Source organism: Ochotona princeps, chromosome 17 (genome assembly GCF_030435755.1).
Source record: "Ochotona princeps isolate mOchPri1 chromosome 17, mOchPri1.hap1, whole genome shotgun sequence".
In the NCBI taxonomy this organism is placed as follows: domain Eukaryota; kingdom Metazoa; phylum Chordata; class Mammalia; order Lagomorpha; family Ochotonidae; genus Ochotona; species Ochotona princeps.
The window spans coordinates 19,410,904-19,435,625 of record NC_080848.1 but is presented as its reverse complement, the minus strand read 5'-3'; the positions used below and the strand labels follow the sequence as shown (position 1 = coordinate 19,435,625).

Below are 24,722 nucleotides of genomic sequence, written 5' to 3'. Positions count from 1 at the left end.
GGGGGAGGGCTGCCCTGGGCTCCTGACCTGGAGGGGGTGAGGTTCACCCCCCTCCTCCCGCCTACCGTGGGAGGAGAACAGAGAAACAATGGACAGCCAGGGCTGGCTTCAGGGCTGGCCAGCTGGTAGGCAGGCGAGGGGGCGGTGTGGTGGTGGGAGTATCCCCTCCCTAAAGCCATCAGAGAGTTCTGGCAAAAGGCTCACCATGGCTGAAGTGAAACACAGGGACCCTGCACCCACAAGTGCCCTGTGAGGAGTGGGGGCTAGATATGACTGGGCACAGATGCCTCACCCAGGACAGGGTACCGGGAGCTCTACTCGGTTCTAGGGGGTTCCTCTGGTACAACCCAGTCTTAGCATGAGCAAAGGAAGCAGTGGAAGCCGCTGTCTTCCCTCCCAGCCCGGACAGAGCGGCTCCCCCAGGGCAGGCGGGCGGGGCAGGGAGCCGATGGCCTCCATTAAGTCCTCAGTCTTGCGAGGATAACGCATGGCCCCGGTAGGGCTGCAGGAAGGGGCTGCTGGCAGAGGAGCCAGAGCTCAGTGGGCCTGAACAGTCTTGAACAGAATATCAAACAGCCTGGTCTCTGGGGACCAGGGGGGCCACCCTTGGTAGCTGCAAAGCCCTAAGCGGCCAAGGAAAGATGGAGGCCGTGGGGTAGGGGTGGGCGTCCTGGCTCTCCACAGACACTGTCCATCTCATGCCAGCCCCCCATCCCCCAGCTCCCTGCTGTGCCAAAAGCAGTCAGCTCTGGGTGGTGCCAGGAGCCAGGGTGGCAGCCACCACGCCACTGGAGCAGACCAGAGCTCCACCCATGTCAGGGCCTCTGCGGGTGACCAGCAGAGTCAGCATGCTGCTTCTCCACCGTGGTCAGATGGAAGAGTGGGTCACTAGGTGGGGACCTGCTCATGGCTGCATTCAGTCTCCTAGGGGAGATACCTCTGACACCACCTCACCTGGCACCGGTGTGCCACCTTGCACTGCTGTTGGCTCATCGGACTCCATCCTGCCAGGCAGCAGGATGGGGGTGACTGCCTTAAAAGGCAATGTAGCCTACTAGTTAAGGGCCTGGACCTTGGAGTCAAGTTCAGGTTGTAGTGACTTGTTTGACTAGCTGTGTGTGACTTTGGGCAGGTTTCTGTATTTCTCAGAGCTGGGGTGTGCTTATCTATGGGTCAGGAGGTAGGTTAGCGCCACCCACAGTGGTCGTGAGAGCCTGGTAAGTAACATGGTGCGAACGTAAAACATTTAGTGCACTGCTTCAAAATGGCAGAGGCAGAAAATGCTTCCCTAAATCCTATTTTTAAAAGATTTATTTATTTGAAAGGCAGAGCTTTAGAGACAGGGGGCACAGAGAGAGGACTTCTACCTGCCGATTGACTCCCCAAATGGCCACAGATCTAGCTGAAGCCAGCAGAAGTCAGGAACTTCTTCCCATGTGAGTGCAGGGACCCAAGGACTTAGGCCAACTTCTGTTGCTTTCCCAGGTGCATTCATAGGTGCATGGATGGATGGGCTGGAAAAAAAACAGCCAGGACTCAAATTGGGGCCCATATGGGATGCTGACATTGTAGGTGATGGCTTAACCATGTTAGGCCACGATGAAGGCCCTTAAACATCCCCATTTTTGAGGATGAAAAAAATCAAGTCCAGGAAGGTGAGGGTTGGTCTGGATTCCAGAGCCAGAGAGTGGGTCAAAGGGCAGCCTCAGATTCCACTAATCAGCAAGCTTTCTCCCACCACTCATTCCTGGTGTTTTTCTTCCCTGCATCCTGCTTGCCTCCACCATTCCCTTCAAATTCTGCAGTTCCTAGAGGGTGAGCAGGTCCCTGTTTCCAGTTCTGCATGAGGACCCACCCCCCCCACACACACACAGTCGGGGGTGGGATGGGGTCAGGAGCGTGGGAAAGCGCTGGCACTAATCAGAACAGCAGTAACCATTCGAGGCCCATCATTCACCAGGGACTGGATGGAGGGAGGTGCCGGGACAGCAACAGCAATAACCAGGTCATTAAAAGCAAGTCAGTGATGGTCTTGTAAAGTCCGTGTGGGTTGGGGTGGTGGCGTGCCCCCCCAAGGAGGGAGAGCATTAAATTATTTCCTTACATGTTGGCCCTAAGTGGGGCAGATGAGGTGAGCGGTCAGCAGCTCCTGCCAAGTTCTCTAAACTCCTGTCTCAGACTTGGCCTTTGTCTGACCTGAGGTTGGTTCCTGCTTTCTGGATCAGCCGTGCCTCCTGTGTAGAGCTGTGCCATCGTCACAGGCCAAATGTACATTTTTTTCATCAGTCAAGTGCCAGCCATCATCTATTACTTCCTTGTGGCTTTGCATATGCAAATATTTTTTCCAAACAATCAGACCCACAGAGAGTCAATAATAATAATTTAAAAATTCAGTAATAACAGTGTCTAGCATTGGCCTGCTGTGGATGATGGGACAGGCTCATAGTTGAGCTCTGTCCGTGGGCTAACACACTTGACCTTCACAGAAATGCTTTGCAATTGGGCCTGGCATGGTAGCCTAGTGGCTGAAGTCTTTACCTTGCATGCACCAAGATGCTCGGTGGGTGCCGGTGTGCCGGCGGCTCCACTTCCCTTCCAGCTCCCTGCTAGTGCATGTACGAAAGCCCTGGAGGATGGTCCAAGGCCTTGGGACCTGCTCCTGGCTTCCATAGGTGGATGTTGATGATGTATATCTACACAGGAGCAAAGTGAGCTCCCACAGCCAGCAGGTGGTGAAGCTGGGAGCAAATCCCAAGCTTGACTGACTCCCATGCCTGGGTTCCCATCTTAGGATATTCTTCCCCGAGATGGCGCCTTCTCCGTCTCTAACAGTGTGAGCTGGGAGCTGGTATGCTGTGTGGCGAACCTCTTCCTGCAATGGGAGGAGCTAAGGGAACTCGAGCACCTCCTGTGGGCCAGGCACGCGCTTAGACACAGGGATGTGCATGGGGGCGCGCAGCACTGGTCACGCCCACTTATGCAGTTCGGCACATCAAGGCCAGGAGGCATCTGGAGCCACACCCGGGCCAGCAAATGCCTCGTGCAGAGTCTGAACCTGGCCGCTTCCTCCCACTGCCCAGGCCAGGAGTCTGTGATTCTGAGCCTCTGGGCTCAACTCGGACCACACCTCAGCGCCAGGATCTGCAGGAGCCCCAAGGCCGGGGTCCTAAACCAACCGGGGGCCCAGCCTGGGACCAGCAGCTTGGGAGGGAGGCACTGCAGCGAGTCATTTAATTTTACATTAAAAGAGAGGGCTCCTCCCCCACTCTCTCTCATCCCTCCCCCTCTCCCCTGCCTTGGGCTTCCTTCCAATCACAGCAGAGGCCCCAGAGGGGGCTTGACCTCTGTCCTGCGAGGAGGTCAGCCGGGGTGACCCATCCTGTGTGCAGGATCCTGTGAGAGAGAGGTCCAGCTGCAGGCCTGGGAGGGCTGGAAGTGCACCCGGAAGCGGCCCGGGGTCACCGGTGGAGGGAGGGGCTTCCTCAGCCCTTTGTGAGCCTTGGGGCTAGGGGCGATTCGTTCCACAGGCTGCCCCTGTGTCTCCAGAGAAAGGGGCCATTATGGAGCCACTCGTGGCCCACCCCCTCCTCTTTGATCACCATGGAGATGAAGGGAGGGATCCGGGAGGGAGTCTGAGCAGCAGGTGAAATGGGGAGGGGGCAGCAGGGGGAGGAGGAGAGCGCGGACTCCCGCCTGCCTTTCTCAACCAGGGCGGCAGAATGGCCACTGTGTGTGTGTGTGTGTGTGTGTGTGTGTGTGTGTGTGTGTGTGTGTCACGGCGGGTGGGGGGTGGGAGGTGTCCCACCCGTTCCCTCTCTTGTAGGTCACAGAAACTACCTGGGCTTAATAGGGTCAACTGAGTCTCACCCATCACCCTGAGCTGGCCCTGGAACCTGGACACGGCCATCTGGGGTTGTGCAGCAAGATGGCCCGGGGGACGGCAGCTGCTGAGCGTCTCCCTGGCCATGGTCAGCGGGGGCAGCTGCTGAGCGTCTCCCTGGCCATGGTCAGCGGGCCCAGCTTTCTGCCCTGCCCCCGGTCACCCAAGGTCTTCATTTAGACCCTGTGCCCTCCCACTGCCTCTGCTCCACTGCGCAATGGAGTGAGAAGGCATTCACCCTTACCCGATGAGTGGAAGTCTTAACGTTGCCGGGACTGCAATATTAAAAACAAAACAAAACAAAACAGCAACAACAACAGCTGCCAGGAAGGGAACTTTGGGACTGGGTCTTTGTGGAGCGGGTCAATTCCCACCTCCCATTCAGGAGAGTTGATCTGACCCCAGCTCCTGGGCTTCCCATGCCAACGAACGAATCAGGAGACCCAGACAGAGTCCCAGGTTCCCTGCTTCAGCCTGACCCAGCTGTTGCAGGCACTCAGGGAGTGAACCAGCAAATGGAAGATCTATCTATTGGTGCCTTTCAAATAAATATATGAAAGAAAAGCAGAAAGGAAAGTTTTTGCTAAGGTAGCTCGATTGTAAAAAACGCAGTCTTTGTAACCACTGATCACTGAGTGGGCAGAAGATGGCCACTGCGAGGTGCCAAGGTCCTGGGGCCAGCCTCATGTCAACACAGAAGGAAATGGGCAGGATCTCTGCTACATTTCAGTAAACTAGGTTTTGGGCTTCTCCCTGGGCCACAGTCACAGAACTGGCAGGGGACGGTGGCAGTCTGCAACCCTATGCCTCAGTATCCCTGCAGCAGGCTGCAGCAACATCCTTCCCACCCAAACAGGATGCCGCTGGGAAGAGAGGCAAACCCCCACCCCCGCGAGGTCTGTGTGTTCTCATTTGGGCCCTGAAAGGAAGGGACCGAATGCTGTCCTCAGGAGTCTGCAGCTCCCAGACTGTGACTCCCTGATTTGGAGAGAGTCAAGGGTTCAGAACTGCACCTGGCCCAATCCCTGCTAATGCAACTGGGAAGGTAGTGGAAGCTGATGGCTCAAGGACTCGGGCCCCTGCCACCCAGGTGGAGTTCCAGTCTCCTGGCTTCAGCCTGGCCCTGGGGTATGGGCATTTTAGGAAGATCTCTCTATTCTCACCCTCTTCCTCTATTATTATTCTGTCTTTCAAATAAAGAGGTTGACAATGTAACCAAGATCCAGTCTCATTCTGGGGGGCGCCCAGGGATACCCCATGGCAGTCTCGGCAATGTAGACCAGCTCTGAGGCTGCTTGGAACAGGGCGGATGTAGGAGGGGAAGGCTGGGTGAACATTTGTTGTAGTGGTTAAGATGTTACTTTGGCTGCCTGCTTCTCCTGTAAGGGTGCCTGGGTTTTGAGTCCTGGCTCTGCTCCCAACTCCGGATTCCTGCTAGTGTGTACCTTACAAAGAGGTGATGATGGTTTAACAATTTAGGACTTTGGGGCAAGGATGGTGGCACAATGGATTAAGCCTCCAATTAAGCATCACATAATGGGCATGAGTTCATGTCCTGGCTGCCCCACTTCCAATCCAAGTCCCTGCTAATGTGCTTTAGAGAAGCAGCAGATGGCCCAAGGGCCTGTGCCCCTACCCATGTGGGAGACCTGGAAGATGCTCCTGGTTGTTAGTGTCTGCCTGGGCCCCAGCCACTGCGGCCATGTGGGAAGTGAATCAGTCTGCCTTTCAGATAGTTTTTTTTTTTAGATTTATTTATTTTTATTTGAAAGGCAGATATACAGATAAGAGGAAAGAGACAGAGAGCAAGATCTGTCTGCTGGTTTACTCCCCAAGTGGCCGGAATGGCCAGAGCTGAGCCGATCTCAAGCCAGGAGCCAGGAGTTGCTCCTGGGTCTCCCATGTGGGTGCAGGGTCTCAAGGCTTTGGGCTGTCATTGACTGTTTTCCCAGGCCACAAGCAGGGAGCTGGATGGGAAGCGGGGTCGCCAGGATTAGAGCAGGCGCCAATGTGGGATCCTGGTGCATCCAAGTCGAGGACTTTAGCCGCTAGGCTGCCATGCCAGGCCCCACCCCCTTTTGTTTTTGAAAGAAGAGCTTGGGTCCTTGATACCATGAAGAAGAATCAGATAGGATTCCCATGTCTTGACTGATGCTAGGCCCAGCTTCAGCTGTTACGGAAATCTAGGGAGTGAATCAGCAAATGGAAACTCGCTGTCTCTCTGCCTGTCAAAGAAATTTTAAAAAATAAAATAAAATATAACCTCTTAAAATATAAATGCATATTTTTAAAAAAGAATGAGGCAAATACCATTACTGAAAAAAATTTGAGCTTTAGTTATCTTTTATTTTCAAAAAAGGTTTAATAGTTTTTATTGGGAGGCAGATAAACATGAGACAAGGAGAGACAGAGAGAAAAATCCCCATCTGCTTGTTCAGTCCCCAAGTGGCCACAATGGCCAGAGCTAAGCCACTTCAAAGCCAGGAGCCAGGAGCCAGGAGCTTCTTCTAGGTCTCCTACATAGGTGCAGGGTCCCAAGGCTTTGGGCCATTTTTCACTGCTTTTTGAGGCCACAAGCAGGGAGCTGGATGGGAAGTGAAGCAACCAGGACATGAACCAACACACACAAGGGATCTGGCACTAACAGGTGGAGGTTTAGCCAGTTGACTAACTGTGTCAGCCCCTCTAGTTACCTTTTAGTAGCCCCCCACCAGGGTGCTCCACTGCTAGGGAACCCTGAAGCCGATTTGTTGGGCAAAGATTCAGAACTGGTGCTGGAGGTGATAGAGGTTCACTGACAGCTATGGCCTTGTGAACAGAGGCTGTCCCTCCTAGGCTCGGGAGCAGCCAGGACAAAATGCCAGGCACAGACAGTTGTTGACAATGGCTCTGATTCTTGCAGAGAGAGAGAGAAACAGAGAGAGAATGGCAGGTCCAAGGCTCCCTGTTTGAACAGTGCCAACACCAGGCTGTTAAGAAAGCAGTGCACCTGCTGTTGCCTTCTCCATCCCACACAGGGGCTCCTGCTCGAACGCTAGTGTCCAGATTATATTTATGACTGTTTTAAGAAGGAGTGACAGAACGTTTTAATATCCCTGACAGCCCAGGATGTTTTAATAGATGGTGGAGCTGGGCTTCGGGAGTTGAGGCAAGAGAGTGGAGTTGCAGAGGGAGCTGTCAGCCCTGGTTTCTATGACAGACCTACTCATCGGCTAGGCGACTGAGTAAAATACGAGATCCTGTCTCTGCTCGGCCCCGTCAGGGTGACAGACAGACTGTCACCCTCACCCGTCGTTCACCTCCTAATCACCCAGGCTTAGGGGAAACCTGCACTCAACAGGGGAGTCCCTACAGGATTTGCATCCAAATCTGCCAACCACCCAGGGTTCCAATTGTGCTCCCTGATTTTCTGGGTTTCAGGCAGAATTACAGACTCCATCCCTCCACAGAGTCCTGCGCTAGATGTTGCTGCTTCTTAGAGACCATTCTAGATCTCCCAAGAAGGCCTGGGATCCCACGGCAGCACAGCAGCGGCTGCACAGTGTGTTGCTGAACTGTGCTGTGAGAATGATCCCTGTCATCACAGACCACAGGTGGAAGAAGGGGCAGAGGTGCTCGGAGTCTTTAATTCCTTTCAACATCTGTGTTCCATCCGCCAATGCCCGCAAGCCACGTTACCTGTAGCCGGACCAGCTCCATCTTCTGCCCCGGCTCAGACGCTCGCTGCCCCCGCCTCCTCCCTTGTCCCCTGCTTGAGGTCTTGTCTGCAGGTGAACATCTGGAGACTTGGGGCAACTCAGTTTGGGACTGAAACCACTCTGGGCACACTCTGCATGTTCCAGAAGGTGAGGTTTAAGGGATTCTCTTTCCCTCTCTATTTTTTTTTGGGGGGGGGGAGGGGAAGGGTAGAGGGTGGGCAAAAAAAGCAGCAACTCCAGAGGCCAGCAACCTTGATCCTACTTGAGTGCCCCAAAGAAGCCCCAGCCCTGGCTGCCTTCCCCCACTGGGTGCAGTTGAGGGATCCCCTTTTTCTATCTCTGCCAAAAAGCTGCTGCCCAACTCCAACCTCCCCACCCCCTCCAGATAGTAAGTACAGGGCAGCCCTGGCCCCTCTGTCCTGGCCTTCAGCATCCCCAGACATAAGTTCTGTGGAGGCACCTCCCCCAACACCCACCAACCAGGGCCGTGCGTTCAAGTCCACTGCCAGCAGAGAGTTAAGGGCCTGGATTTAATTTGCCCGTTAATCACAGTTAAAAGAAGTAATGAGCGTCTCCCCAAAGCCTGGGTGTTTCTCTGCAGATTAAGCAGCAATTTGCATAGCGCCTTTATTCATTTCCACCTCCCCCTGGGGGGGCGGCCGGCGGCAGGACTCGCTGTGACAAATGGCTGTGCCCAGCGCCCGCGGGTTTGGGCAAGAGTGGGGGAGGGGAGCGCTGGGAGGGAGAGGGCAGCTCCCGACAGTAATGGATAGCCAGGGCATTTAATAGTGCAGAACTTTTTATTAGACACACAGGAGAAGTTTAAATATTCAAACTGGTTTTCTTTAAAGCCTGGGAAATGAGAGGAGGGTGGCAGAGCAGCAAAGGGAGCCTTGAAGCAGGGCGGGTTTACTCGGAGAGGTCCTGCCCCTCACCAGCAAGGAAGGGCGTCTTGAGGACACAGGCAGGCCGATCCGGCAGTGTGTCCCCCTCCTCAAACACCCAAACAGTCACACACACACACACACACACACACACACACACACACACAGCTCCAACTGCTGCCCGCAGCCCCAACACCCCCTGCTGGGCTTTGGCTGCCAGCCTGGAGCAGCTCCCAGCCGGCTCCCAGCCTGGCATATGGGCAGCACTCAGTCCCCTGGGAACAAACCTGGGTCCCCAAGGCAGTAACCTCCCCCGGAGGATGGGCTCAGCCAGCCTGGCTCTGCCTCTCCAGCACACAGAGAAAGAGCAGAAGGCTACAGGCCCAGCACAAAGAGGCGCTCTGCACAAAGGGGGACAGGGAAGGGATTTTAGTCTAATCCACAGGCTGCTTTCTCGAAACTCTTTTGTAAAACGTTTTTTTCTTTTTAAATTTTCATGTATTTGAAAGTCAGAGGACATGCAAGAGAAAGATCGTCCAGCTGCTGGTTCACTCCCCAGAACGCCCTCAACAACCAGTGCTAGGCCAGCTGAAGCCAAGAGCCTGGAACTTCTTCTGGGTCTCCCACATAGATAGAAGGAATTCAAGTTCTGGAGCCACCACGTGCTGTTTCCCAGGGTGCTCATTAGCAGGAAGCTGGGTGAGAAACACAGGAGCTGGGACTCTGATCAAAGAGTTGCAGGAATCCCAAGTGAGGACTTCACTACCAGCTTCTTACTATTTTTATGGCAAATGCTCCACTTCCCACCCAGCTCCCTGCTAACGCACCTGGGAAGGCAGTGAAGGATGGCCCAAGTGCTTGGGCCCCTGCATCCAGAGAAAGAGAGAGGATTCTGAAAAGGCTCCAGACTCCTGGCTTTAGCCTGGGCTGTCCCAGACCACTGTAGCCATTTGGGGAGTGAACCAGCAGATGGAAGATCTCTTTCTCCTTCACATCGACATGTCTTACAGAGAGAGAGCAAGTAGACTGGGAGACTACTGATGGTGCAACCGGGGATAAGGGGATGTTGGCGAGGCAGTAAGGGTGGGAATGACAAGGAAGTTGAGCTGGAAGGTGCTGGGATACAGGGTGCTTCTGGGGCAAAGACCCGATTGCAGGGTTCTGACCTTGGTCCATCCCTGTCCAGTATTGAGCTTCGCTCTGCCAGGTCTGGTTCTAAGGCTGTGGGGTTTTCGTGCTTATTTGTACCGGTGAAGGAAGTGGAGTCCACAGAGGCGCAGGAGCTCAGCAAAAGCACACGGGGGCAAGAACAGGGCCGGAATCTGAACCAGGCAGCCCAGATCTCGGATCGCACACTAACGCCCACCACATTCCCTCACTTGCTATTCTCATTAGAGTTCGGGTGAGCGCGTGCAGAGCAGGGGAGGGAGAAGGGTAAGCAAGAGGCAATGAAAAAAATGAAGTCAGCGCCAGTCATGGCAGAGGCAGGAGCTTGGGTCGTGGCCAAGGGGAGCCACAGGTCTGGGTTTCTGCAGGGGAGGTCAGAGCAACATCTGAATTAATGAGGGCATGCAGGGGGAAGCAGACCCAGGGTGACACGTTGTCCATTCTCAGCTCCCAGTCAGTTCTCTGGAGCAGGTCATTCCGTATCCCACACGGGCAGAGGGGGGCAAGTTCTCTGGGCAGGCATGATGCCATGTGTCCCTTTCTAGCCCGGAAGGGGGCCCAGGGATGGCTGTCAGAACCCAGATGGGAGCTCCTCAGCACCTGCTTGGCCTAAATTCAGGTGAGGTGAGGTGAGGAGCCACAGGCTGCAGTGCACGGGGCTCCTGGTCTCTGTGCAGGACCAAGAGAGGATTCTGGGAAAGCAACTCGCTGCTTCCCTGTTGGCCTTAGCCGAATGAAAGACATGGCCCTAGATCATATCTGGAAACAAGCGAGGGAGTCAACAGCGTGACAAGCGAGGGGCAGGTTCTATGGTGCAGAGAGTTAAGCTGCAATCCATTTCAGTGTGCCGGTTCCAGTCCTGGCTGCTCCACTTCCGATCCAGCCCCCTGCTAACGCACCTGGGAGGCAGCCCAGACAGCCCAAGTGTTCAGGCCCCTGCTTCCACATGAGAGACCTTGACAGAGTCCTAGCTCCTGGCTTCAGCCCAGCCCTGGTTGTTGTGACCATTCGTAGACTGAACCAGGGGATGGAAGAGATCTTCCTCTCTCTTGTTCTACCTTTCAGATAAAGAAATGACACACACATCGAGCCCGGCACAGTGGCCTAGCAATTAAATTCCTTGCCTTGAACATGCCAGGATCCCATATGGGCGCCGGTTCTAATCCTGGAGGCTCCACTTCCCATCCAGCTCCCTGCTTGTGGCCTGGGAAAGCAGTTGAGGATGGCCCAAAGCCTTGGGACCCTGCACCTGCATGGGAGACCCGGATGAAGCTCCTGGCTCCTGGCTTCGGATCGGCACAGCACCAGTTGCTGTGGTCACTTGGGGAGTGAATCATCGGATGGAAGATCTTCCTCTCTATCTTTCCTCCTCTCTCTTCTTCTCTGTATATCTGCCTTTCCAATAAAAAAAATAAATAAAAAATAAATAAAAATAAATCTTTTTTTTAAAGATTCATTTATTTTATTACAAAGTCAGATATACAGAGAGGAGGAGATGCAGATTTACAGAGAAAAGGAGAAACAAAGATCTTCCATCGACTGGTTCACTTTCCAAGTGGATAGCAACAGCCGGAGGAGCCAGGAGCTTCTTCTGGGTCTCCCAGTGGGTGCAGGGTCCCAAGGCTTTGGGCCATTTTCACTGCTTTTTGAGGTCACAAGCAGGGAGCTGGATGGGGAGTAGCCAGGACACAAACTAATACCCCTATGGGATCCCGGCGCTTGTGAGAATTTAGCCATTGCGCCATCGTGCCAGGACCCCTTTTCAAAAGAGTCTGATATTGCAATGGTGGCATCACTTCAGCCCACAGTGCATTACGGTGGCCCTGGGGTGTCGCCTTGGCCACTGTGTCCTTCTTGGCCCAAATGGTTTTCTACAACCCTGGAAAACTGACTGCTGGGCACTTGATCTTCTGACTCTACAAAGAGCCCTTCAGTTCTTCCTCGCAGGAGGGCAAGCTGGGCCAGGACAGGGCGCTCTTATCCCACCTGCAGGGACTCAGGCCAAGTGCATGCTGCAGCCCAGTGCGGGGCACCAAGCTAACAGCTCTGTCCACCCCCCTCAACTCATTTAATTCTCACAGCGATGACCTTGGGGGAGATGCAAAGACAGCAGCAAGCAGGGTGCAGCGAAGGCAGGGGACAAGCCCGGGGTGGGGCTGATTGATGTGGAAAGCAAATCCACAGTCGTGGGCCTTTAAGGCTTTTCCCACCTCCTTCAGCCCTGAGGTCAGGGTGGGCTTCACGTCATCAGAGAAGCAGTGAAGCGGATCCCAGGCTTGGCGCCAGGCCAGTGCCAGGCCAGTGCCTCCTCCGTGCAAACACACGTGCATACCAGCGCACACACTTCTCCTGTGGGCCCCAGGTGGGACACAGACGGCAGGTCTCCTGCAGGGCAACAGCAGGGGCTTGGGAGCCGGCCAGTCACGTGATCCACAGGCTGTTCCCTGCAGTGGTGGTCCCAGAAGCAGTGGCAGCCTGGAGAACAGCTGGGGATCGGGCAAGGGGTCTCAGGGTGAGGTGGGGGACAGCCACCAGTGGTGTGGGCCAGGGCAGAGTGCAGAACTCAGGCTGCGCAGGCTCCTCTGCGCCCTTCTGTGGGAAGGACAGCTCTGCCTCCATATCCCACTCTCCTTTTTGATTCCTGGACTCCTCAACTTCAGCTTGATTCCCCCCAAAAGGAGGTGAGCAGGCAGACTGGGGGGCAGCGATGGGCTGACATTAATTGATAGGAGCGGCTCCGAGCAGTTCATGCTGCCTTATCTCGCTCTCCTCTGGACAGCGTGTGTCCGCCCGAGTCCGCGGGGTCGGTGATTAATAGGGGCCATCACTCACTGTCCGGGCAGGCTGAAAGGCAGCGGGGAGGGGGCGGCCCTCCCCAGAACTGAGATAACAAGCAGCAGGAATAATGAGTGGTGTCACTCCACTTTTCATTTTGATGGAAAGTCATTACGGGAGTCAACGCCGGCGACAAAGAGCCATGAATCAACTGCTCTGCTATGAAATTAAAATCGAATTGCTGGCCACCCCCAGCCCCTTCCCTTCCTGGGAAATGGGACTGGGGAGAGGGGTGCTATCCTAGGGTGGGCTCTGCCCAATCACACAGCAGGCAGGCAGAGCCAGACGGCTGGAGAAGGTGACAACTCCCAGCTCCGCCTTGTTTATCAGACCCGTACCCCAAACCACTGCCTGGAGGTGAGCTGTGATTAAACGGAAAATGTGGCTTTGCGGGCTCCAAGAGGGCAGCCGTCTGACTGTCTCCCGCAGGCTGGCGCTGGGCAGGAAGGGACCCAGCTGACACAGCCACTCCTTAGCCATTTGTACATTCTAGCCTGGGCCCACTCATCCTCAGGGAAAAATGTCCTCAGCCCAAATGGCCCAGGAAAAGACCCCCACAAGAACAGGTGCACAGCTCCAGCTCCAGACTCAGGGCAGAAGGAATGGGCAGCAGAGAAGCAAGTGTCTGTCTGCTTTTATTTATTAAGTCCAACTAGCTACAGCAGGAGGAACTGTGGTCCAAGGCCTGGGCATGGGACCAACCAGGATACCTCCCTGCAGGGAATCCTGGGGAGGACCAGGCCTCTGCCTGGGGGCACCTCCGTCCTCCGATGGGCCTGATCTGAAGGACCCTGTGACATTATCCGTGGCTGTCCCAAGGCCACTCAGTGGCTGGGAAGTCAGGCAGGCGAGAACACAGAGGGAGGGGAGTCACAGCGAGGTTCCCATCAGATTCACAGGGCGCCCGCCGTACCTTTTGGAGATGTCGGCCTCAATCTGTAACAGACAGCCGCTGGCATGGGCAAGGGCAGAGGCGCAGGCACAGAAGCCGGTTCTGGCTGAGCTGTCACCCCATCCCGCGGCCTGCCCCACCCCATCTCACCAGCTTCTGGAGCTCCTTGGTCTTCTCCAGCAGCAGGTCCAGCTTGGGCTCCAGAGCCGCCTGCTCCTGAAGAGCCTCCTGCTGCCGCTGCACCATCAGCTCCTTCTTGAGTGCCAGCAGCTGGGACTGCTTCAGCTTCTGCTGGAGGAACTCGGTCACTCGGTCCACGTACCTGGGCAGGGCACTCAGGTGAGTGTGGGCGGGGCTGTGTACCTGTAGCCTTTCTATTCAGCGGCCAGGCAGAGCAAGGCTCACTTAGGAAAACCAAATCCCTGTGCAGCCTCCCAACACCCTCCATCCCGAAATCCTCCTTTGGGAGGACAATGCCCATTTCTGGTCGTTTGGTCCAACCTGGGGGCAGATTCTGCCTCCACGTACTGAACCCTGTCCTTACTGCCCCAGAGAGAACCCCCATCCCCAGGTGAAGATGACATCACGGGAGGCAGGGAAGGAGCTTAAGGGGTAACGGAAGGAGAGGAGGAATGCCAAGGAAGCAGAGCTGCTCAACATGGCAGAGCCCCGTGCCCAGGGACGGCCAGACCTGGGCGAGGCCAGGATCATAAACAGGTGCTGCATTCGCAGGTTGGTGAGCCGGCCTATCAGATCCTGCAGTGTCGCCACCATGGTAACCATCTGCTCTTTGGTCTGGCCCTGCAGGATGGCGGGAGCCAGCTGGAACTGGCTCATGGCCAGGATGTCTGCCTCCTCGCTCATCTCCACCGCTCTCTGGGACAGGAAGATCTCAAGCTGACAATGGAAGAGGAAATGGTTGGAGTCCAGGGAACCAGGAAGCAGGGCTCGAGGGAATGAGAAGGGAGGGCAGGATGTGGGGTGAGGAGGGGTTGTGGCAGCACTTCTGCTAGAACCCCAACTGCCAAGGGGGATCCTGCCACACTCTTGAGCCTCCTCTCACTCCTCTCACTCTTGAGGGTCATCCCTGCCTAGCCCTGGGCCTTCCTCCCTCCTTCAACCATGAACGCAGGGCACCAAAGGGCTCTCTTCACCCCTGAGCGAGGAGTGAGAGCCCTTCCCGTTAAGGCAGGAAGAGCAGCCGCAGAGCTGGGCCACCTCCTCCGGTCATGAAGACCCCTCACCCAGCAGGGAAGAAGGACGTGAGGGAGGAGGCTCTCCCCAACCTGCAACACACCCAGAGACTGACAAAGCAGGCTTCTGCTTTCTCAAGCCAAAAGGAACATCCACCAAGAAGACTGGACTCAACTCTGGGTTGCTCAACACATGAGTTCTGAACATTGGATAGAAACATAAACCTGGCAACGGGGGCGGGCACTGTGGTGCAGTGTGTTCTGCACTGCTTGCGACACGTCCATCCCATAGGGAAAGCTACCATCTGGTCCGGGTTTCTCTGCTTCTGATCCACTTCCTTGCTAACGGGCCTGGGAAGGCAGCAGACGATGGCTTCAGTACTTGAGTTCCTGCCACCCATGTGGGTGACCGGATGCGAGTTCCTAGCTCCTGCCCTTGGCTTGTCCCAGCCCCTGACATTGTGGGCAGCTGAAGAGTGAACCAGTGGATTGAAGGTCTCTGTCTGTCACTCACCATGCCTTTCAAATAAATACATACATCTTAGCAAAAACCTTCCAACAGTTTCCTGGCTTACTCAGAGTCAAAGCCAAAGTTTAGCATCTCTTCATTTTCCTGAGCGTCCCTTCTGCCCTCTCTCAGCTCAGCCACACTGGTCTCCTTGTCAGGCAGATATGCAAGGCTCCCTGTCCCTCCACGGGACCCCTTTAGCACCCCCCACCCCGCCCTGCCCGACACCAGGCCTCTGCATGGCTCTGTGCCACCCCCGCTGGTCCTTCTCAGTGCATCCTCCCTCTGCACCCCTACGGCTTTCATTACATCCCACACCTTGCGTGTCTCACTATTCTGGGGCTGCATCTGCCTTTCTCACTAGCATGTAAGCCCTGTGATGTCAAGCACTTTGGCTACCCTGATGACTGCTCACTCGCTGGTTCCTGGCATGGTACCGGGCACTTTAGGGGGCCTGGGACAGAGAAGAGGTATGAATGAGGGCACGGAGTTCCCGCCACAGTGTCCTTCACTCGAACAGGAGGGGTCAGGTTGGGGCAGCGGGGACATCGCCTGGGCTGGGCTCCACAGGTACCTCCATGAGCTCATCAATGAACTGATTTCGGGTCTCTGGATATTCAAGGAGTGTAAGGGCGTCTGGGCCCCGAGCGACACCTTCTGGAGCTGTCAGTAAGAGACAGGAGAGAGAGTCTGAGGGCCTGAGGAGATCTTCATGAATCCAGGGTGGGCAGAAGGGCCTGCTGTACAGCCACTTCCAGTCCCAGCCCCAGTGAAAGGTGCCCTTTACCCAAAGCCCTAACCAGGCCCCAGCAGCAGCCCCTGCCCGTCCGGCTTCGCTGGCTGCTGCAGGTGAAATCTCAGCCTGTACTGCCCTCTAGTGGCTGGCTCAGCCATTGCTTCCTCCTGTGCTGGTGGAGAAGGCCTTCTGGTTGCCCCCCAAGAACTCAACTTTCATGTGGAAGCTCTAACATTGACTTTACAGACTTCTCTGTTCCCCTCCATGCACACTCCCCCTCAAGAATAGAGGCAATTAAACATGCAAGAAGTCCAACCTTGGCAGTGTTCTGCCAATAGATGCACCTGCCGCAGCTGCGGGCACGGGGTACCTACCCTCAGTTCCTGCTTCCACCACTGTGATCTGCGACGTGGCCACGTCATCTCCCCATTCGATGCCATCACCCCCAGAGTCCTGGTTGGGAAACACGGACCACCAGCAATGTGGAGAATGCCTCCAGCAACGGGAGCTGGGTTGTACCAATGACCAGCAGTCCAGACATAGGTGGGCCTGCTACGTCTCCATCTTCATCCCGGCTTTGCAATGCTGGCCACAACCTGGTGCTATACCCCAAACACCAGGAGAAAGGAGGTCTCCATCCTGACTCCCTCAGAAGCCTTGGGCTAAGGGCCATGAACCTCAAGTGATGCCGCCACAGCTGTTGACAGTGCCGATCCGCAGGTAGAAGCAGCCGGGTGGCAGGGCGTCCTCACCTTTGGCTCTGATTCCAGGGAGATGCCCCAGTCGATGCCAGTGGCCTCAGTAGAGATGCCAGAGTCAGTGGCCTGCAAAGCTGGCTCCATCCCGAAGTCACCCCAGTCGATCTGCAAGGGAAAAGCAGCGTGAGCTGGAGGAGGTGAGCACAGACAGGGGGCTGCCACTCCATAGTCCCCACAGCTTCTAGCAGGTGCATGCGTTCAAACACGGCAAGCTGCCTGGAAGGAAGCCACCTTCAGCGGGCTTGTGAGCCCGGGCCCTCAATCAAAGCCAGTGGCCTGTGGGGAGTTTCCCATGTAAACCCATCATCCTCCTCCCAGGGTTCCGACGCCAGGCCAAGGGGAGCTGCTCTCACCGCATCCTCTTCCACTGGCTCGGCAGGCTCCTCCCGGTGTGGCCGCTCCACTACAGAGGGCTCCATGCCCGTCCTCCACTCGTACACTGTGGAGTTGCCCCGCTCCTGTACATAACGCAGCATCGGCAGCACCTGCTCCGTGGGGCTTCGGCAGGGTGCACAATGACTCTCCCGCTGACCACTCACCAACCCACCCCCTGACTCGGCCTGGCTGGCGAGGTCAAGTGGGCAGGACCCCCCCACTCACCTTTCACACACGAAGCCCACGCAGGCCTGGTACAGGTCAATGGCCTCTCCCAGTGACTGAGCCGCTGCCCCGATCTCAGCCAGCTGCCCCGGCAGGTCATTCACCAGAGCCAGCAGTTCCCTCCGCACATTGTCTCCCTGGAGAAGGGCCGAGGAGGAGGGCGACAGGTGAGGGGACGGGGACATGTTGTGAGAGAGCGTGGGTGGGGGGCGGGCCGTGAGGCGGGTGTGTTGGGGTGGAGGGGGCTCTCACCGTGATGCCATACTGCTTGCACGAGTGATGGAACCGCTCCCGCAGCTCGGCGGCCCCTGCCTGGCCCTCCTCCTCTTTGCGGCTGTACTCCTGCTGCAGCTGCTGGCACTTGGCAATCTGCTTCTTCAGTGAGGGGATCTCATAGCTGATGTTCCGAACCAGGAGGCTACAGAGTTCCACTGAGGAGGAGCCAGGAAGTCACCCTGGGAACACCCACATATATACCCTAGCTAGGTGTGGCAGAGCGGGTGTGGGGGCTGTCCCTCACCCCACCCACCCCCCAGACCCGCCCTTCCCAGCTGTGGGCCTTGAGACACGAGGTCTGTCATCTCCTTTAACCCCTGTTTGTAGCACAGAGACGATGATGGGGGAGAAAAGAAAATCCACGCGAGACCCCATCACTGGTCACCATGACTGTGCAGCCCACGTGCAAGCATAGCCCAGCTGCAGCTCAGCCACTGAGAGAGTGCAGCCCTCTCTCAGGCCCTGGCGTGTCCCCAGGGTGACCCACACCTCTGCTGCTGGCATGGAACGGGGCGTGTAGGAGGCACCCTCCACCTTACCCACATCCAGACACCTGACAGTAGATGCCCACTCCTTCCCACTTGCTTGGCACCCACTCTCCTACTGGTATGCTGGGAAGCTGTTTTTCCCACCCACCACCTGGTAGCTGCTTCACCCCAGGCTTGGGGTCCCAGAGCTTAGGAGTGGGCTTCCCCATGAACACCGGAAGTCCCACCCCGAGCGCCTTTACCTAAGTAGGTGTTGTCTTTCTCGTACAGGGCTACAATCTCCTGCCAATCCTGCACACGGACGGAAAGGGCAAGGGAGTTGGGAGGGAGCTTGGCAGCCATGTTCCAGCCCCATTGGCCCCCCAGTGAAACAGCAAAAGTTTTTACAACCTGCACCTCACACAAACTTTTCACCCCTCTTCATTTCACAATGGAAACCCAAGGACGGGATCCACTTTGGAGACAGAGTATAGGACAGAGAGAAATATTCAATTCAGGTGTCTCCAGCAGGCCCTGGGGAGAGAGGACCGGCCCCGACCCCGCGGCCTGGAAGCCCCAGTTGTGCCAGCAACCCTCAGCCCTCACTTGCCTTCATCCGCTGTGACGAGTACCGGCCAAAAATATTCTTGGTGGAGGCTTCGGTGCCTTTGAGAAGCTCCACGATGCGGAGGCAGTGGAAGTAGTGAATGTCTGGAAAGAAAGAGCAAGGACTTGGCCAGTGACAGTGTCAGCCTCGCCCACATTCACAGGCAGCTGGATTCAAAGTGCAGGAGCCGGGACTCGAACCGGCGTCCATATGGGATGCCAACCTTGCAGGCAGAGGCTTAACTAGCTGTGCCACAATGCTAGTCACACCACCACCACCACCACCACCACCACCACCACCACCACCACCACCACCACCACCACAGTCATTCTGGCACATCTCTCCTTCATCTCTCTGAAGTCAGCTTCGGGAGTTCCACGAGGCAGCAGCTCCACGGGCAGAATTGGCTCCAGGAAAGGAGGGCCCAGAGGCGCGGACACTCACAGGATCCTGAGAGCAGCTGGGCGATCTCCTCATTCTCCGGCATGTCCTGGATGGCGGCATTGATCTTCTCCCGGATCGTGAGCACCAGGCTCTGCCATTTCAGGTTACAGTGCCTCCGGTCCACCAGCCAGTCTACATGACAGATACCTACGTCACAGCCTTCCCCCTCGCTCCTCCCGGGGGAACGCACCACGAGGGCAGGCTGGGCACTGACTGTGGCCCCAAGCTGGTTTCCTGCTCGTCGTGAGAGGAAGGGAACAGACAGACCCCCCAGTGCCCCAACTTCCCGGCAGGACCATTCTCACAGGACGGCTGGTGCCACACAGGGACATGCAGGAAACCTGTCACCTGGTCTTGACTGGAGAGTGCCACCTTGGTTTAGACCACTCTAAATTCTCCCTCCAGCATTTCTGCCTCCCTGGGTAACTATCTTTCTTGTTGACACTGAGGGATGCTGTTCCACTTCCTTCCAGATCAGTGTTAATCGTGACAATGGGGGGGGGGGGGGAACACACAACAGCTATGCCAGACGCCGACTGAAGCAGCAATGACAAAGCCCTTAACACCTACAGGGCCTGAGGATTGGCTACCAGGAGTCTGCGCCTACCCATCTCCTTGACCCCCATACCCCCCAGCCTGGGCCCCCTGCCTGGCCTGGCGGCTTGAGCCAGGCAATGCTTCCGCAGCTGGAAACAGCAGAAAGCTTGGTGGTTCTGGGTTCTAATGAGCAGATATTTGAGCAAGCTGCTCTACTTGTCCGTGCCTCCGTTGCAAAGTGGGGGAAGACACAACACAGAGCAAAGTGCCGAATGGAGGGAAACCAGGGCGTTGGGGCTTGACACATGACAAGGACAGATCACATGTGAATTATCCATCCTGTTAGGATGTCAACTGCTCGAAACAGTACCTGAGACGGAGCAAGCCGTGAGATGAATGCTTTATGGGTCTTTTTGGTAAACAAGGACAAGTTCACACACATGGCCTGAAGAGACGGGACATATCTCCCACTGGGGGTCAGGATGGTGGTGTACCAAGGGACGCTGGCAACCCATATGAGAGTGCCAGATGAAGCCATTTAGCAAGTGAAGCAACCGATAGAAGACCTCTGTCTCTACCTGCATAACTGTGCTTTTAAAACAGATACAGTTACAAGCAGGTGAAGTTTCTGACATCAGGCAGAAAAGCCTAGACGCTGAGTCAGCTGTAAGTGCCCATCAGATCTACCGCCACTTAGCAGCTAGCTGGCTGCCTGGACAGCCAAGCCTGTAGCCTCCATCCCTGAACTGACAGCAGAAATCGTGGGCAGGTGTGGCCACGGGCGGGGGCAGGAAGCAGGCCGGGGTCAGCCCTTCACCCGCGCTTTGCGGTGTCCGAGCTCCCGGCTGCGGGCCTGGACCGACCCCAGGCGCCCTGCCCGACGGCCGGCTGCGCGGGGCGTCCAGTCCTACCGAGCAGCTTGCTGGTCTGGATGTCGATGGGCACGTGCTGATGATCCTGATGGGAAACACGGCGGAGAGCGGGGTGTGAGTGCGGGGGAAGCGCCGCGCCTCCCGCGCGCTCATCGCAACCGCCGCCCTGGGGACCGGGGAGGACGGCAGGATCAGGTGGTCCCGGGGTCCCCTTCCCCTGGTCTCCCCACGCCCTGGCCTCCCCTTCTCCACACCTGCATCTTTCTCCCACTTCCGCTTCCGGCCGGAGTGGTATGCCCGCCCCGCCCCGCCCCAGCACCAATCCAGGGCCTGTGCGGTTGAGTTTGAGTTTAGGCACCAACGGGCCTCCTTCGGACACGTCACCGCTTCGCGCGGAGCGCACGCTTCACCGCCCCCCCACCCCACTCCGCCGCCTCAATCCCCACCACCCCCCAGAAGAGGCGAAGGGCGGAGCTCGAGGGGGCGGGAACACCGAGGACAGCCAATGAGAGGCGCGAGACGGCCCGGGCAGGGGCGGGGCCCACTGGAAGCTGCGGCGGCGGAGCCTTCCCGGCAGGCGGCGCCCGAGAGCCGCTGGCGGCCGCTTCTCCTCAGGCGGGCGCGGCGCTCACCCGGGTCCAAAATGCCTTCCTGGCCCGTCGGGAGCGGCCTGCCTTCCTGCGAGATCTCTTGTCACACGTTGCCTTGAGTTTATCCCAGTGTTGCCCAGTGAGGGCGGGGAAGGGGAAGGGAGGAGGACGCGGGTTGGCGACCTCATCCGCGGGGGGGAGAGGAGACGGGGTCCCTTGGTTAATGATTGTGGCGGGTTTCAGGAGTGTGCTGTCGGCCTGTGTGCAGCAGGAGGGGGAGAGGAGGCAGTGAGAAGTTGCGAGAGCTTCGCAGGAACTTGAGGTTCACCCCTGCTGTCCCGGGAAGGGCTTGAGTCGGGAGGGGCCCGTCCTGAAGGCCGAGGTGGGGGGAGGAGGAGGGATTAGTGGGAGATAAGACTGGAGACAGGGAGGCAATGGGAGGGAGGTTGTTGTTCAGAGGTCAGGTCCTGACCTGGGGCAGGGTGTGGGGAGGAGGACAGAGTCCGGGGCTGAGGCCAGGTTGCCAGGACTTGGTGATCCATCCACCAAGTGACTAGGGGAGGGGTCCGTTCTGTTAGCCTAACGTCTGAAGTCCTAACCTTGATGTACCAGGATCCGTCTGGGAGGCAGGTCTAATCCTGGCGGGTCTGCTTCCCATCCAGCTCCCTGCTTGTGGCCTGGGAAAGCAGTCGAGGACTGCTCTGGGATCCTGTACCCGCGTGGGAGACCTGGAAGAAGCTCCTGGCTCCTGGCTTCGGATTGACTCAACTCCTGCTGCTGCGGCCACTTGGGGAGTAAAACATCCGACGGAAGATCTTCCTGTCTGTCTCTCCTCCTCTCTGTATATCTGCCTTTCCAATAAAAATAAATAAATCTTTTTTTTTTTTAAAGTGAGTAGTGGAGAGAGACCCCGGGGATGACACCCAGGTGACTGGTGAGTGAACTGCCACCTGGGACCGGATGCAGGACGCTGAGCAGGGGGACCAGAAACAGGTCTCAGCTTTGAACTTTCAAGGTCAGCGATGTTAGGAAACCACTCCCCCCCGGCCCCCCGCGGAAAACATACAGAAAAGCACTTGGGTCTGTGGCTTTGGGGGTTCAGGGGAGAGTCCCCTGTTTTTATTTGGAGCGTCCCAAACGGACTGGTCTGTGGTCCAGGTGGTGGCTGAAGCGAGGGGAACTTGAGATCTGCCGAGAGGTGGATAGAGTGAGGAGAATGGAAGGGCCCAGGACAGGCTCCTAGGGACCTCACAGATGTGAGGATACTCTTTCTCTTCAAAAAGTATTTTCTCCTTCGAGAGGCAGAGTGACAGAAAATTATCTCTTCGGGACCCCTCAAGAGCTGGCGCTGGGTCAGGCCAGAGCCAGGAGCCAATACCTCAACCTCAGTCTCCCCTGTGGGCGACAGAGACCCAAGTACTTGAGCCAGCCTCAGCTGTCTCCCAGTGTCAGCACTGGCAGGCAGCTGGGATTGGAAGCAGACCCAGGTCTCGAACCCAGGCCCTCGGAGGTGGGAATCGAGTTCCCAAAGAGCATCTTCACCGCCACCCCACACTCCTGCCCCTGACTTCTGCGTCTTGATCCCCTGCCTCGGCACAGCTCCAGAGGCCTTGGTAGAGTTTGGGTTGAGCTGCAGGAAGTGAGAGACAGGTGGGAAGGACTGGCTCGCTGGTCCGTGAGGTCCCGGCCTGTCTCCATGACCTCTCCAGGACCCGCGGTTTCCTCACCGTGGCGGTGGCACCTATCCTATCTCAGGCATTTAAGACTTACATAAATTAACATGCTACACAGACCGACTCTCTCCATCTTGCAGCATGCTGTGCGTTTATTTTCCCTGGCTTTGTAAGCTGCAGTGGGACACGCGGCATCCAGCTGGTTGCTGCTGCGGGGGAGATGGCAGACCTGGTTGAGTTGGGCTCCCAGAGGCCGAGCCAAGGGCTCTTCAGGGTTGGCTCACAGGGATTGGCTCCCGGCTTCAAGGCCTGACTCAGGCTGCAGGAATGGCCCTGGCACCCCCCACAGTTAAACAAACACTTGCTGGCCTCCAACTATGTGCTTGGGGCTCCCTGGGAACCCCAAGGGGCACAACATGGCCCCACCCTTCAAGGTGCAGCTCTCCTCCTTAGACCAACAGGCCAGGCAGGGCAGAGGAGGGTGAAGGTGGAAGACTCATCTGCCCCCGCACCCAGTACCCGGGGCTGATGGAAGCGGAGTCCGCCGGGACCTCACCCCTCCTTCCCAGTTGACTCATAAGGAGCCGTAGGATGGCAGAGCCGTTCTATCAGGACAGACCACTTGGGGAAGTGTAGCCCGTGGGCAGCTGTTCCGAGCCCGAGGTGTTGCTCATGGCTTGTAGCAGGCCCTTGAGCACCCTGCCTTTGCCTACATGGGGGAGCTTCAGTCATCGGGGATGCCAACATCTGGAAGAAGGCAGGGAGAGCCTAGTAGAGGCCTCCCGCCATAAACATCTGTATCAGTTTTCTGTTGATTCGGCAGGTGGGATGCAGGGGTGGGACAGCCCGCAGGGGGAATGAGGAAGGACGAGGCCAGGCCTGCCCCAGTTTCACCTAGGGAAGCTCTGAGCCTGGAGATGCCATGCGGGGCGGCATCCTCTCGCTGTCTTTTATTGTTCTTGTTGTTGTTGGCTTCCTTAGTAATTGGGCATGCTGACCTGTGCGCCAGTGTACATATAACTGTTTTATAAACCCTATCTGATGTGATCCTGCTAACAACTTTATGATGGAGGTACTATTATTAGCCAGACTTTTAAAAGCCAGGGAGGCAGCACTTAAACAATTAAGTCATTTGTCCAAGATCACAGTTGGAGAGGCTGGGGTTGAAATCCAGGGCTGTGTGCTCGCAATCTCCGTTCAGTTCTCCTCCACCCTGCCTGCCCCACGGCCCCCGCGACAACAGCCCTGGGTCTCTTCCTTCCTGTTCCCCATCCTGATCTCCCATCCTCTTCCCTGGCTGCTGGACCAGGCACTCAGAAGTCCCACCCCTGCGGTCCACGCCCTTTCCAAAGTTCCTTCTCGCCACACCCCATTCTAGGCAACAGCCCTTATTACCTCTCCTCCTACAACATCCATAAAAAGAAAGCTTACCCAGGCCATTCAAATAACCATTTCTTTCATTCACCATCTGTTTATGGCTTTATGGTCTGTCTGTTTGCTCAGGGTCACAATGTGGGAAGGGTGTGTGTGTGTGTGTGTGTGTGTGTGTGTGTGTGGTGTATCTGCTTGTTGAACTGAAAGCCTTGGAAACAGCAGCCACGGCTCTCACTTGCCTGCAAGTGTCCTGGGGGCCAGGGGTAGAGACTCGTTGGGTCTTGACACCTGCTACTGAGGTTCAGATGCTTAACGGTGTTTGCACAGGGAAGAATGAGCCGAGGTAGAGTCATGACTGAGAAGGCTTTAGTGGCCAAACTGATTGGGGACCTTATCATTTGGTCTTGGAAGAAGGGTTGTGAGGTCCCCACTCCTTGTCTCTTACTTCACAGCTCTGGCCTCCAGTCATCCCCCACCCCCAGCCCAGACTCCCTAGGAATGGAGAAAGGAAAGCCCAGGGAGAGGATGAGGGTTTGGCTGGCCTCCCTCGCCCAGCAGGCCTCTGACAGCATCACCTGGGCTGTACCCTGACCCTTAGCCAGCCGTCTACTCCCCGACCCTTCGCCCTTGTTAGTCATCTGGGGTCATGAGTCCCGTATGACAACCCTTAAGGATGCCACTACACTGATTGCATCCTCACTAGGGCAGGGGACACACTGTAAAGTGCCGAG

General features: G+C 56.6%; 1 protein-coding gene across 1 annotated transcript; it reads right to left on the bottom strand.

Annotated features, from left to right (window-relative positions):
- Positions 1 to 13,191: 13,191 nt before the first annotated feature.
- CDK5RAP3 (CDK5 regulatory subunit associated protein 3) lies at positions 13,192 to 20,747 on the bottom strand. The gene is made up of 14 exons (XM_004591109.3): positions 20,609 to 20,747; positions 20,394 to 20,439; positions 18,946 to 19,077; positions 18,505 to 18,605; positions 18,158 to 18,206; positions 17,404 to 17,582; positions 17,152 to 17,288; positions 16,905 to 17,049; positions 16,546 to 16,656; positions 16,168 to 16,246; positions 15,632 to 15,720; positions 14,048 to 14,253; positions 13,507 to 13,678; positions 13,192 to 13,400 (listed from the first exon to the last, which is right to left on the bottom strand). Exons 1-14 carry the CDS (start codon positions 20,612 to 20,614, stop codon positions 13,335 to 13,337), a joined length of 1,518 nt encoding a protein of 505 aa, XP_004591166.2. The 5' UTR covers positions 20,615 to 20,747; the 3' UTR covers positions 13,192 to 13,334.
- Positions 20,748 to 24,722: the final 3,975 nt, after the last annotated feature.

Excerpts from the sequence above, each read along its gene's own strand:
- CDK5RAP3 (XM_004591109.3), bottom strand. Across the intron at positions 17,289-17,403 it reads GCAAGCAGTATGGCATCACG|GGAGACAATGTGCGGAGGGA; the intron begins GTGAGAGCCCCC and ends GCCCTTCTCCAG. Across the intron at positions 16,247-16,545 it reads CCCTGGAATCAGAGCCAAAG|GACTCTGGGGGTGATGGCAT; the intron begins GTGAGGACGCCC and ends TTTCCCAACCAG.